Here is a 14,306-nt window from a genome sequence, read left to right as displayed (position 1 = left end):
GCTGTGGTTTGCAGCAGCTTGGTGTGGGATCTCATTTCCCAGACCAAGTGTTGAGGGACTGAACCTGGGCTGCAAAATGCCAAAACCTAACCATTAGACCACCAGGGAACTCCCCTGTAGGGTCTTTGTTCTTTTTTTTTTCTTTTTTTTGACATTTTCACTTTCCTCTTTTGGAGGCCTGTTTTTTTAAAAGCTTTATTGAGTATAGTTGATTCTCAAGGAGGTGATCATTTCTCTTGTACGACAAAGTGGTTTGGTTGCACGTGTACACCCATCCATTGTCCTTCAGATTCCCTCTCTACACAGATCTTAATTCTTGACTCCGTTGCCATGTTAGTCACTTGACCTTTGGGGGGCTCAGAACGAGGCCCCAGCTGGGAATGGAAGAACTGGATGCCTCTTCTCCTGGCTGATCTGTGTTCCACAGGAGTCCCAGGTCTTCTCTGGTTGAACCTGTTCTTGCAAACTAAGTGGGGGCTGAGTGGGCCACAGAGCAGCCTCTGGGGAGACAGTCTGGCAGGCTCCTCTCTAGATCATTTCTGGTCCCACTGCCATCAGCAGCCCCCAGTGAGGTCAGCCACTGTTCACTTGGGCCCCCTGGGAGGCCTGGCGTGAAGGTCAGCTCAGCAATGAAAACTGTGGTCCGGTGATGAACAACATGCTGATCTTCCCAGCCTAGGGGTGGCGGGAAGGGTCAAGGTCATGATTGTATTGGACCGGCCAGCCAGAGTGCTCAGCGCATCAAAGGAATCTTTCCAAGAGCCTCAGCATTCCTTTAGCCTGGCTGAGGGCAGCCTCCACCCCCACTGGGTCCTGCTCCAGCCCACTGGGGTAGTCTGAACTCAGGGTCCTGTAAGCCAAAGGTTGTAGATCTCTGGACATCCCAGGGGCCTAGAGGTAGCTGGGGCGGAGGCTCTGGTTGACCAAGGAACCCGGGCCACACCTACCTGGGTCGGTGGGATTCTCCCCTTTTAAGTAATTTAAACAAGGGCCGAGCAAAGGCCAGAAGGAAGCAGGGACAAAGGAGCAGCTGAGACCCTTCAAGGTGACCTTCTAACTTGGGCTCTTGCAGCCCCTGCTGCCTCAGGGCCCAAGCAGCCAGCGAGGCCCCTGGATCCCAACGACCCACCAGGCCCCCCTGTGTTCCAGTGGCCACCATGTATGAATATCCCAACTGCCTTCCCCCCACACGTCTCCTCACAACACAGTGGCCACCTGAGGCAGCCCGAGTGAGAATCCTTGTCACCACATGGCCCCTGAGATGGCAGCAGAGACACACTTGAGGAGAGGTGCATCTTGGAGGCAGAGTGGGTGCCACTGCGTGCGGCTCCCTGCAAGGGGAGCTCCTCGTTCCCCATTTGGGGCGCAGGGAGTGTTCCATTAGGGGACCCTGGAAGTGCTGACTGCTGAGAAGCAGCGCTGGGGAAGCCCTGCAGCCCGGATGGGGTTGGGCCACAGGAAGAGCCAGTCACAGGCCTGCACGTGTGTGCAGGGGGCTGGCAGCGGCCACATTTCCACTGACTAAAAGGCAGAGCCCCTTCCTCACTCACGGTATCCAGTTTACTGCTGTTCGCGGAGCCGTAGATGCTGCTGAGGACCGGGATGAGACTGGGATCTCACCTGCAAGACCCTGGCTTTTCTTTCAAACAGCTGATGGGCAGACTTTGATTTTGACTCCAGTGGGTTCCTCCCTTCTCTGACCCCCCTGTCATACTCCCAGGTTGCCAGACAAACCCCGCACTCTCCCCCAGGGTGGAAGAAAAGCAGGAAAGGTGCCTTCTTCTTCAGGGCTGGATGGGGTGAGGCATGTCCAGACCGAGTCGCTGAGCTTTCTCTCAGTCCAGGTTGGCAGAGCTCTCACCATCAGCGTCACTGTCCATCTCAAGCCAGGCCCTCGGCTGAGAAAGGAGCACAGATGCCATCCTTTAGGGGGGCTAGGGCACTTGATGTTACTGTTAACCCACTGTTCCCGGACCAGATTCCCTTAAAAATGTCACCAGAGAGTGTGCATATATCGGGGTGTGTGCCTTCCACCACTGCTGAAAAAAAAACCACCCACAGAGGGGTCAGGACCAGAAATAGAGTATGTCATTTCTCTAGCACATTCTAGATACCATCTTTTGTCATCTTTACCACAGCCTATGGAGTGAGCTTAATGGCCTGGTTTTACAGATGAGGTCACGGCCCTTCCGGGAGGGAAAGGCATGTACAGAGAGAGAGAACAGGGAGCTCAGCAGGCGTGAGGCCAGCCTGGTCCTCTCCCAAGCTTGCTTTTCGGTCTGGTTCCTGTTTGATAGGTACAGCTGGCTTTGTCCAGCGAGAGCAGTGCCTGGTTGCCTGTGTATCACCACCTGTGGTCAACAGAAACAAAGGCCAAGAGGGGATACGGGGTCAGGGGGCGTTATGTGAGAAGCATCCCTCCCCCCACCCCACCTCCGGGCCTTGCTGCAGGAGCAGGTGCTGCGTGAGCCAAGTCACTGCTGTGAGCTCTGCACACACGCACACAGGGACGGAGTCCTTGGGAGACTTGTCTCCAAATCGCAGCACACACCCCCTTCCCGGCAGGAGAGAGCGGAGGCGAGAGAAGCCCCAGGGGAAAAAGCAGAAAGGAAGGACCTCTCTGCGGCCTCTGGGAGGAAGGGGAAATCTGAACAGTCTCAAAAGATCCTCCCTGCCCCTCTCACCTCCCCTTAGTTGCACTTGGGAGCCCGCCGAGCCCTCTCCGTCCAGCGGGTTCAGCCTTCGCGCTCGGCGTTCCGAGGCCTGGCGCGCCGCCTCCCCGCCTCCGCCCAAGGCTAAACGCCTGCTGTTTTGATCAGAAAGAGCGCTCTCTCAATCTCACAGAGGCTGAGTCAAGGGCCCAGTCACAGGAGGATGGAGAGAGCTCGGTAAGGAGCCTCTGAAGCTGGGTGCTCACGTTTTAGCCACGTCTCCTTCCTGCGTGCCGGGCCCGGCCAAGAGAGCTGGAGCGGGGTGACGATCGAGAAGTCGATCGCTCCCCAGCACCAGCGATTCTGGAGACTGTGACAGCGACCCTGATTCCCCAGTTTTTCCTTCCGAAATCAGTTCTCTCCCAATGCGGGAGAGTACGGGGGCGCCAAAGTGTGGCTCGACAGGGACAGGGTTTGCTCTCGAACACGGGGTCCAAGCGCGGCCAGGGTAGAAAGCGCAGGTTGCCGCCTGCCACCCGAGAGGAACACCTCGAGCTCGGGTCTATATAGGCGGGTGTGGGTGGGTGCGTAGAGGGAGGGCGCCCCCAGCCCCGCCGGGCGGTGCGGGGTCGTAGGGTGGTGGGAGGGAGTTCGTCCTTCAAAGCCAGAGGACAGAAGGCCCTGACCGAAGACCTGTTCTTTTGCCCCCGGGGATCTGGCCACACACACCCCAGCAAGTCCCTGAAAGAGCCCGAATGCTGGGAGTGCCTACCCGAGGTAGACAGACCCAGGTGTGTTGTGCAGCGTGTGTGTGTGTGTGTGTGTGTGTGTGTGTGTGTGTGTGCGCGCGCGCGCGGCAAGAGGGTCTCGGCGTCCCCCGCACTCTCTCCGGGGTTCTATATTTTGCCATCCTTTGTTCTCAAAATAGTAGGCGAGCGCGGTTGGCTCTGCCCTTGGAACGGGTGGGGGCCGTTGCGCGCTAGCTCGCGCGCTCAGAGTTAGCTACAGGGTTACAAACAGTCTCTCCCTGCTCCCCCGGCCTGAATTAATGTGTTACTATTTTGGGCGCGCCAGTGTTTCCAGGGGAAACCTAATGACGCAATGACGTCAATGCAGGTCACCAGCAGACTCTCCGGGAGGGAGGGCGGGCGGGCTCCCGGCTTTCAGGCTCCGCGCAGGCTACCGGGCGGCAGGGCGCAGACGAGGTGGCGAAGGCGGCGAGCGCGGGGGCGCGGGAATCCCGGCCAGGCCCAGGGACCAGAGGGCGCTCCCTCCCAGCGCCTGGACCCGGGTAACTTCCCACCTCCCCGGACGGAGTTTCTCTGCTGCCCACGGACATGAGGCGGCTTGGAGGGCAAGCGGGGTGACCCCTACTCCCACCCCACCTTTCTCCAGGTGGAGCCAGAGGAGCCAGCAAGTCCGGACTCGCTGAGGGGGCTCCACGCGGGTCCTCCTTCACACAGGTACGAGCAGGTCCTCAGGGTGTCCCCAGCATGCGGGAGGGAGACACACACTCTCGCCTGTCCACGTTCCTCGTGTGTTCTGGCACCACGACTGCAAGTCTGGGGAAAGGAGAAGGGGTGTCTGAGACCTCGCGGCTCCTCCTGTCTCCCCCACCTTTCTGAGCGTAGGAGTCTCCTCTGTGCTTCTCTCCAGCACCTTATCAGGTGGCAGGCTAGAACTGGGGCTTCCCACTGGCTGGGCCTCCCTTGGAGGCGCCATCTGAGGCCGGGAAGCTGAGTGGGAGGGACAAGCAGGCCAGACTTGGGGATGTGAGACTGAAGTGGAGCCTCAGTAGCCTGGCCCGGGAGCCGGTTCCCCCGGGCGCAGGGCGTGTGTATGGAACTACTTGTGTGTGCTTGGTGTGTGCCTGTTTTGGGAACAAGCCGTTCGTCCATGAGCTGCATATGTATGCGCTCAGGGGAGTCTGCTGTGTGAGTGTATCTGTGTCATACATATAAGAACACCTTACACACCTCTTCATGACCTGTAGCCGGGGTTCCTGCCTGGAGTGTAGGGGGCCAGCAAGGGACTACCCCAGGTCCAGGGTCTTTTCCTTGCTCATCTGCTGCATCTGGCCCAGATTGCACCCTACCCCCAGTCAGGCTGTGGCCTGCTTTCTCGGAACTGGCTGTAGCTTAGGCTGAATGCTTAGAGCTCAACCTGCCTTCTCGCTCCAACTCACTTGTGCTCTTCTCCCCTTGGAGCGTGAGTAAAAGAGGTGAGGAATCCCTTTCCATCCACCCCTTGTCATTTAGGGCAAGGCTCAGGCTTGCTCACTGCTCTCCATTCCCTTGGCCACTTCTCTTCGTTTTCAGCACCAGGGTCTGGACAGCTCCATGCCCTCTGCCCTGTGCTGCCTCTTGAGCTCCCGCTACTCTGGCCTCTCTGGCTTCTAACTCCTGAACCCAACCCTAGATCTTCCCATCCCACTGCCCCCAAATAAATACACGTGTCAGGACCTTGCCTCCCTCTCCTGGACGTCTGTCTGGAAGCCCGAAGGGGTAAAACCAGTCTGCGAAATCTCCGAAGCTGACTGCCAGGCGTCCCTGCATTGTGGCTTGGCTTCCTTCAAGGGGGTAGTGCCCTGAATGAGACTGCTAAGGCCCTGCCACAAGTTCCTCTTTCCCACTTCAGCTTGTTAAAATAAGCCAATAAAGCCAGATTCCCTCCCCGCCAAACGTGACCCAGCCTTCAGAAAGCAAAGGCAGGGTCCAGGATTTTCTGGATTCTCAAAACACAATTGGTGACCCCTATTACTGCTTTCCAGACAGCTCCAGCCCCGCCCATTCCTCCTTTCCTAAACCTAGGCCTCGCTTAGCCGAGAGGGAGTAAGGATGAATCCTGCCCACCTCTCTACCTCCCCCAGCAGTCAGAGATGCTTTAGCTGAATTATCATAGCTCTAGGGCTCTGGAGGGAGTAACGCCTGTGTGAGTCCTCCCCAGGGTGCCCTGCGCTGCCCGTCAAGCCACCAAAGTAATTGTTGTGGTGGCAGCGCTCTGTGTGGACCACACTCACTGGACTCTGGCCGCCCAGAGACCTCTGAGATGGTCCCCACCTCACACCACACTTGAAGTGGAATTCAGGACTCAGCAGGTGCACCTGTGGCTCTCTCACTCCTGGTTTCCTTTGGCTGATGATAGCACATTGCTAGAATATTGTCCCAGACACCTCTACCTTGCTCAGGTGTCCTCTTATTGTCATCCCAACTCCTCCAGCAAGAAAAGAATGCGTCTGCATGATGTCCCACTGATTCAGCGATGAATGAAGGAAACAAAGGAGAAGTCACCTTTCTCTCGCCTGCTCTCCCCCCGCCCCCATTTCGAAGACCTCGGGCAGCCCAGGAGCCATAAGCTTCTTTCTCCACTTGGGAATCAGAACATTCCTCTTCCTTAAAGGTTCTCTTTGCTCAGGTAGCAGAGATTAGGCCAGCCTTGTCATATCTGACCACCGGGGCAGACCCAGATGCTGCCTTTGTCCTACTGAGCCTAGAGCCCAAGAGGAGGTCTGGGCTTAGGAAGGAGGGTGTCTCTTTACAGAAGCTCTGGGACCTGGAGTGAGGGGTGCACATGGTCAGCAGGAAATGGCCTTCTCTTTGAAGAAGCTGTTGTTCTGCTTGCTTCCGAGCTAGCAGAGTGAGGAGAGAAAAAAACTCCCAGGTGAGGAACAGGGGAAAGAGAGAGAGTTACTTACCCCAGTCCACTGGCAGTACCTTCTCATGGGGTAGAAGCCTAAGCCCAGAATCTACAGCATCCTGAGTTTCCATGGGCCTCAAGAGGGGTCAGAAAATGGCCATTCTCCCAAAGGAATGACTTTTCATGACAGAGCTGTGTCACTTGGTCAGGGAGGTAGCAGTGTGGGCAAAACAGGCAAAGAGCAAAAGGATGTGGCTTCCACTAACAGACAGTGCCCCTACCTTATGCCCCGGGATTTTTGCAGCTAACACTTGGTCCTTTTGGAGTAGCAAAATTGCCACCATCTGCCTAGCCCCACTCTTGGCTACTTTCCAAACATCCCTGGCTCTCTGGCTTCCATGTGTGCTCAGTTAAGTAACATCTGGCCGTGGACTCCGGGGGAAGCTGGTCAAGGTCAGGCAGATAGAGGGATCTGCCCCATGGATCTGAGCCTACCTTGTCCTCTTGTGAGCACAGAAGGGACCTGGGGAGGAGAGTCAGGGAAGGTGAGGGGCCCCACCTGGCCAGAAGCTTGTGTGGGACCTTGCACTGGGTGTACAGGAGAGCCCAGGTCTCTGAGATTGTCCTTGCCTGACCACAGGCATCACGGGCCAGAGGAGCTTCCCTTCCACTCCCCCAGGTTAGGTGCTCGGCAGAGAGCTGGACTGACTCAGCACCATTCCCCGCACAAGGGACCAGATTCTCCTTTTGGCCCCATCCTGATTGTTTAAGCAAGTCTTTATGATGAATGAGTCTCATTTTCTCCATCTGTGAATGGGGATTCGCTGAAGCAGAGATGGTCCCCATAACTTGAAAATTGACTTGTTCTGAGGGTGCCTTGTTCTGAGGGTGCATTAACATCTGAAATCAGAGAGAGCCAGGAAAGCTGTCTTTGAAAATATAGGGGTTCCTGAGAGGCTCAGGGTGCCTTGGAGCATAGGAAAGACTGACCCCACATCCAGCGGTACCTTTCCTGCCTTGTGGCCAGCTTCTCAGCCTCTCCTTATGGATGGAAGCCCAGGCCCCATTATAGCAGAGAGAAATCAGGGACTCACGGCTATGAGAGAGGTGCCCACAGGAAGCATGTGTGAGGAACAGCTCCAGGCTGGCCAGAGTCACCCAGCAATAAGCCCCAGCTCAGGACTCCAGCTGGCAGCCCCCCATTCTTCAAAACAAAGGCCAGGAGACCTAAATGAAGACAGTCCTCAAGTTTCCTCTTAGGGCCGAGAAGCTCCAGGTCTTCCCTTCCATAGGAATCACGTGGAGGCCTCCTGATCACCTCACTGCCCATCGGTGGGACCCCCCAGGCCAGCATGGACTGAGACAAGGCCCCTGCATTCTCCTCCTATGCTGAACTTCCTGGGAAACATGGATCCCATGCTCAAGGCCAACCTTTGGATGCCGCAACCCTGGGAAGTGAGAGTGGGAGGGTCACCAGAGGGGAGCAACCCCCATGCGCAGTGCTTCTGCTTCCCCAGAGGCTGCAGGTCCCAGGGTTGGCACTGACAATGGGTTGGGGGGCAGGGGTTAAGCTCCACGTCTCCTGTCTATATGACCTTGGACTAGTCATTCTCTGCACAGCACGAACACTGAGATAAAGCATCCTCCCTAGCCCGTCACAGGGAAGTAGTTAGTCTGATGAGGACAGTGAAGGCAAGTGTGTTGTGGCGGGGTGTATTAACCCTAAAAGGCTGAGAAGACCTCAGAATGCTGTCTCCCCAAGTACTATCTGGCCAAGTCCTGCTGGCAGGGTCTCAGCCCCTCCCTGTGCATGAGCTGAGCACCACCATTCAGGAATACAAAGAAATACACATGTGCTAAGTGTTATGAGATGGTTGGACATACAACACCTGACAACAGACAGATGAGACTGGCAGCAGTTCATGAGTCACACACTCATAGCCTTGGAGGGGAGAAGGGGGGAAGGGGGGAGGACACAGCATGCCATGAGGGACCACACGACAGCCATATGACAGTTACACTCAGGAGCTGCCCTCAGGCGTGGAGCGAGCCAGCAGGGGCCCTGTAGTATAGGCTTTGCAGTGAGAAGAGGGTGGGTGACCCCGGATTCCTGAGAGGTTGTGATTGGCTCATTGGGAGGTTGTGGTTGGCTCATCTGAATAATTTCTTGGGCTGGCAGGGAAGTGAAACCCATTAGGTTGGAGACCAGGTAGGGTGCAGCTGGGGAAACCAGCTGAGTGGGAGCCTTTCCAGATAGGTGGGGGGCTAGGAAGAGCAGGGAACTCAGGCTTTGGGACACAAAGTCATGGCAGCACTTGAAACTGTAGGCCTTTTAAGCCAATGCCGCAGGTCCTGTGCCCCATCTCATGTCATCTTCACAACGCCCTGTGGGAGAGTTACAGTTCACAGATGAGGCGTCCGAGGCTGAGTAATTAGCCAAGACCATCCAGATCAGGCTTTGTGCCTGTCTCCTGGCTCCAGAGCCGATGCTCTCCTTGTGCTGTCCGTCCGTGAGAACACCTACAAACCACAGCTACTTCTCAAAGCAGGCACAGTGAGTGGGGCTGACTCCAGGCTGCCACTCCAGAGGCCCTGGGAAAACCCTTTCCTTTTCAGGGCAGAATTCTGTGCAGCTTTGCTTCTCCTAGGTGGGTTGTAACTAGACAGAACCAAAAGCCCTCTTTGGCTCCTCTTGATCCTAGATTGTGGGGCTGAGGAGTGGATTTGCACATTGAGTCATTGTCATTTCTATTCTGATGGTCAGGGTGGGGACAAGGTGTGGAGTAGAACTGACCACACTGATGGGAGACCTGGCTCTCAGCCCTGTTTGGCTTTAGACAAACTCATCCTTCTCTAGGCTCAGACTTCTCAGCCAGAGTAACCAGAGCGGGTTGGTTGAACTGGAAGGCTCTTTCAGTTTTGTTGTGTTGTGAACCTCAAAGACTCAAACTGTGGATTATAAGGCTCCATCCTCGCAGGCAGAGGCATTTGAGGGCGGGTGGCAGAAGGGTATTTTTTTGTTTTGTTTTTCTAATTCTTTTTTTTAATTATAGTTCATTTACAATGTAGCATCAATTTCTGTTGTACAGCAAAGTGATGCAGTCATACATTCCCTATCTTGTATTATCTTCCATCATGGTCTATCCTAAGAGACTGGATATAGTCCCTGTGCTATGCAATAGGACTTAATTGTTATTCATTCTAAATGTAATAGCTTGCATCCACTACCCCCAAACTCCCGGTCTGTCCTCTCCCTCCCCCTCCCCCTTGGCAACCACAAGTCTGTTCTCTACTTCTTTGAGTCTGTCTCTGTTTTGCAGATATGTTCATTTGTGCCATATTTGAGATTCCACCTATGTGATATCATGCAGTATTTGTCTTTCTCTTTCTGACTTACTTCACTTAGTATGAGAATCTCTGGTTGTACTCATGTTGCCTCAAATGGCATTATTTTGTTCTTTTTAATGGTTGAGTAGTATTCCATTGTATACATGTACCACATCTTCTAAATCGATTCATCTCTTGATGGACACTTAGGTTGTTTCCATGTCTTGGCTATTGTGAATAGTGCTGCAATGAACATAGGGATGCATGTATCTTTTTGAATTATAGTTTTGTCTGGATATATGCCCTGGAGTGGGATTGCTGGATCATATGGTAGTTCTATATTCAGTTTTCTGAGGAATCACCTTACTGTTCTCCATAGTAATTGTGCCAATTTACATTCCCACCAACAGTGTAGGAGGGTTCAGGAGGGCATTTTAGTTCTCTTAGAGCTGGGGGGAGAGTGATGGTGGCTTAGCTCTTTGGGATGAATAGATGCTGGAATGCTGGCGTGTGAGTCAAGACCCTCCCCAACCCTTAGCCCAGCCAGGGTCTCATGTGCCTCAGGGAATTGGCTGGGCTCTTTCCGGAAGAGGCCAATTTCCAGAAGATACTCTAGGGACTGAGGAGTTTGTGTAATTTGGTTTCCAAGAAAACCAAAAAAGAAATCTGTCCAATTTTCAGAGCCCGGAAAGCCCCAGCTCGGCCAGACGGCCTCCGCATCCAGGCCCGTCTCACAGGAGCTCCTTCCTGTTCCTTTTAACCCTTCCTCCCCTTCCTGGAGGGTTGCTGGATTTATCAAATAAATATGCAGGATGCCCAGTTCAATTTTAAGTTCGGATAAATACAGACAGTTTCAAGAGTCCCTGGTACCAAGGACCCAGAACTTATCCCCTGCCCTTCTTCACACCTTGAGGCTCTGGATTTTCTGCTGCATCCAGAGGCAGGAGTGTGCCGGCTTGGTCTGAGGCCTCTGTATATGTACAGATGACAGTGATGAAATACAAAATAATATTTTCTGAGGAAGCCGAGCCCCCGCTCAAGCAGCCAGGGGTGGGGAGTGAGGTCAGCCTTGAACCTCTTTTTTTGGTGCACCTTTCCTGAGGCAGCAGCATAGATTCACAGAGACAGCTCACGAGAGAGGAGTCTGGTGCAAAGCCGCAGGGTCCTTGCAATGGGTCAGGTGGCAGCGCTGCGGTGTGTGCGGAGGACAGCGGGTGGGCCGTGTCCCTGCGCAGGGCCGGCCAGCCCACTGTGCAGCAGCCAGGCTGCAGGCCAGAACGCTTTGCAGGGGTTGTGTTTGATTCCACCTCTCAGTCTGCCCACGAGTGCAAATCCTCATGACTTCCCCTCTGGTGGCCTGAGCGGCTACGGAACCATCTGCTCCCTAGCTGGGCCTGCAGCTGGGAACTCATGCCTGACAGAGACTTCTCCTGGCCGTGGGCCTCCGTGGCCAAGCGAATAGGGTGGGAGCACAAGCAGTGACCGCAAGTGAGAGAAGGGAACAGACTCATGGGCAGGCCATTTTCCCAATTCTATTTCCCATTCCAGTCCAGAAGCTTTATTAAAGATTGGGATGAGGAGGGCATGTATTTTTAATGTCATTTTAGTGAGAAGACTAAACTAACCTCTCCAAGATTATGATAACGGGAGAGCCAAGCCTGGGCTTTGTCTTCACATCTACCCAAAGCCTGGACTCAGGATCCCTCAAACCCACAGCCATTTCTCAGAGCCAGAGCCCAAAAGCAATGGCTTGCAACTCTGGCTTCATCTTAGAATCACCTGGGGCTTTATTTATTTTTTTCTTTTTTTAGGGCTTCACCCACAGCACATGTAGATTCCCAGGCTAGGGGTCAAATCAGAGCTGTAGGTGCTGGCCTACACCAGAGCCACAGCAACACGAGATCCGAACCGTGTCTGCGACCTATATGACGGCTCTGTGGCAACACCAGATCCTTAACCCACTGAGCAAGGCCAGGGATTCAACCCGCATCCTCATGGATATTAGTTGGGTGCTTAACCCACTGAGCCACAGCAGGAAGTCCCACTAGAGGCTTTAAAAACATTCAGGTCCATGGAGATCCCTGGTGCTTTGTGGGTTAAGGATCTGGCATTGTCACTGCTGTGGCTCAGGTCACTCCTGTGGTATGTTTTTGATCCCTGGCCCAGGAACTTCTGCATGCCATGTGTGCAGCTGAAAAAAATAACATTAATTTTAAAAATTAAAATTAAATTAAAAAAACCGTAAAACATTCAGGTCCAAACCCCAGAGAGTCTCATTTAATTGATCTGGGTGGAGCCCAGGCTTCAGCAAGGGAGTAAAGGCTCTCCAGGTGATTCTAATGAGCGCCCGGGGCTGAGAATCATGGCTGGCAAAGTCAGATCAGGTGTCCCCTGACTTTTCTGTACGTTAGAATCACCTGGGAATCTTGACTAATGCCGCCACCTGGCTCCCTCCCGCAGCCGTTCTGCTTTAGTGTGGCATGGTAACACTCTCTAGGTGATTCTACTATTCAACAGGTTTGGGAGTTCCCATTGTGGCTCAACAGTAATGAACCCAACTAGTATCATTGAGGATGCAGGTTTGATCCCTGGCCTCACTCAGTGGGTTAAGGATCCGGTGTTGCCATGACCTGTGGTGTAGGTTGAAGACACAGATAGGATCCTGTGTTGCTGTGGCTATGGTATAGGCTGGCAGCCACAGCTCTGATTCGACCTTCCATCCCTAGCCTGGGAACTTCCATATGCTGTGGCTCTAAAAAAAAAAAAAAAAAAAAAAAAGACAAAAAACAAGCTTGGAAGCCATTGCCCTGGGGTAGGGCCTGGCTCCTCTAAGTGTGGTCTGTGACAGCAGCATCAAGATCGCCTAGGGAGTTCCCGTTGTGGTGCAGTGGTTAACGAATCCGACTAGGAACCATGAGGTTGCGGGTTCGGTCCCTACCCTTGCTCAGTGGGTTAACGATCCGGCATTGCTGTGAGCTGTGGTGTAGGTTGCAGACGCGACTCGGATCCCGCGTTGCTGTGGCTCTGGCGTAGGCTGGTGGCTACAGCTCTGATTCGACCCCTAGCCTGGGAACCTCCATATGCCGTGGGAGCGGCCCAAGAAATAGCTAAAAAGACCAAAAAAAAAAAAAAATCACCTAGGAGCTCATTAGAAATGCAGAAGCTCAGGCCCCACTCTGGGCCTGCTGACTGAGAATCTGCCTTTTAACAAGGTTTCCAGGTAATTTGCATGCACACTCAGACTTGGCCTAGGGAATGATGTGATGAAGAGGCAGATGGGGCATAATTTTTTAATCAACACATCTGCTCGTTCATTTATTCGGTCATTAAACTGACAGTCATGGAGTGCTTACTGTGTGCTAGCACCGTGCTGGACGCTGCTTATTCAAAGATGAATAAGGCTAGGCGTGCGGTGAGAACAGAGCTATCAGAACCTAAGGAAGCAGAAAGGACCTACTGTGTGAAAGAGAACAAGGAAAGGGGCCCTTGGCTCTCTGGAGAGCAAAGGGCTCATCTTACAGGGGGAGTGTGCTCGGGGGTTATGGAGGCTCAGGCTGACTGCCACAGAGGTGGGCCAGCAGGATGGAGAAGGAGGTTCTGTGTCCCTCCAAGGAGCCTCTGCTTTCCCATGGACACTGAGTTGCCCATGGGGGCTGCAGAGAAGACAGAGAAGGGCGGCATGACTCAGACAGGTCTTCTGCAGAGAGCTGTGAAAGACAAAGTGGGAGAACCAGAGTGATGGGAATCTGGTGGCCATGGAGACCAGCAGGGACGCTTAGAAGGGGGACCCAAAGATGAGGGGGTGGCAGAGGGGATGGAGAGGAGGACCAGGTTTGGGAGAGGGTTCTGAGGGAGCATCCACAGGACTTAGGGGTAGATGGACCTGGGTTGAAAGGGAGAGAGCTTGAGCATGACTCAAGTATGGAGTTCAGGCAGCAGAGTGGAGGTAGGGCGACCATCCTGGGAGGCAGAGCACGTTTGGACAGGCTGAGAGGGGCTCTGTGCTTGGGACTGGAGCTCAGGAGAGAAGCTGAGGCTGGCTGGAGACCTGGGAGTGAACAGCATCCAAGGGCTGTGAAGCCACAGCATGGGTGAGATCATTGAAAGATGGAGAGGAAGGGGAGAGGGCTAGACAGAAACCTAACTATCCGAGGGGAAATTGGAGGGAGAAAAGAAGGGGACTGGAAGAAGGGTAGCCAAGTGGGAAGGATCCAGTAAAGGCAAACACAGTATACCACCTATATGTGGACTCTAAAAAAATACAATAAACTAGAGAATATAGCAAAAAAGAAGCAGACTCACGCTATCGAGAACAAACAAGTGGTTACCAGTGGGGCGAGGGAAAGAGGGGAGGAGTCAGATGGACCAGAAAAGAAAAAACACCGAAATAGAGGATGCCTGAAAATGACAAGACATTCCGGCAAAAGAATCTAGTTCATGGAGTAAAACGCTGCCGAGAATTTTGGAGATGAAGACTGATAACTGGATTTCCCCCTGGCAGGAGTGGTTTGTGGGGAGAGGGACCAGACTGCAATGGATCTAGGGTATTGAGAAAGAGGACACAGAAAGTATAGATTCACCTCTGACACTGGTGGGAAGGGGGTGGGGGCAGACAGAGCAATAGTTTAAAAAGAGAGTAGGACGAAGGGGTTTCTGTTTCCTGTCTAGGGTGGAGAAGATGAGCCTGTTTCT

General features: G+C 53.8%; 1 protein-coding gene across 1 annotated transcript in view; it reads left to right on the top strand.

The window, feature by feature from the left end:
- Positions 1 to 3,076: 3,076 nt before the first annotated feature.
- LOC110257533 (uncharacterized) overlaps positions 3,077 to 14,306 on the top strand; it is a 50,590-nt gene continuing 39,360 nt past the window's right edge. Inside the window, exons 1-3 of the mRNA XM_085005613.1 lie at positions 3,077 to 3,102; positions 3,768 to 3,942; positions 4,047 to 4,114. Of these exons, the coding sequence (XP_084861739.1) occupies positions 3,077 to 3,102; positions 3,768 to 3,942; positions 4,047 to 4,114 (269 nt within the window). The remainder of the gene's footprint in view (positions 3,103 to 3,767; positions 3,943 to 4,046; positions 4,115 to 14,306) is intronic.

The sequence above is a fragment of the Sus scrofa genome, chromosome 18, assembly GCF_054392235.1.
Source record: "Sus scrofa isolate SSC_HxYL_T2T_F1_AM1 chromosome 18, Sscrofa_HxYL_maternal_Yorkshire_Landrace_v2.0, whole genome shotgun sequence".
Taxonomy (NCBI): Eukaryota; Metazoa; Chordata; class Mammalia; order Artiodactyla; family Suidae; genus Sus; species Sus scrofa.
The sequence above is the reverse complement of the archived record's forward strand: the minus strand, read 5'-3'. Positions and strand labels throughout refer to the sequence as shown.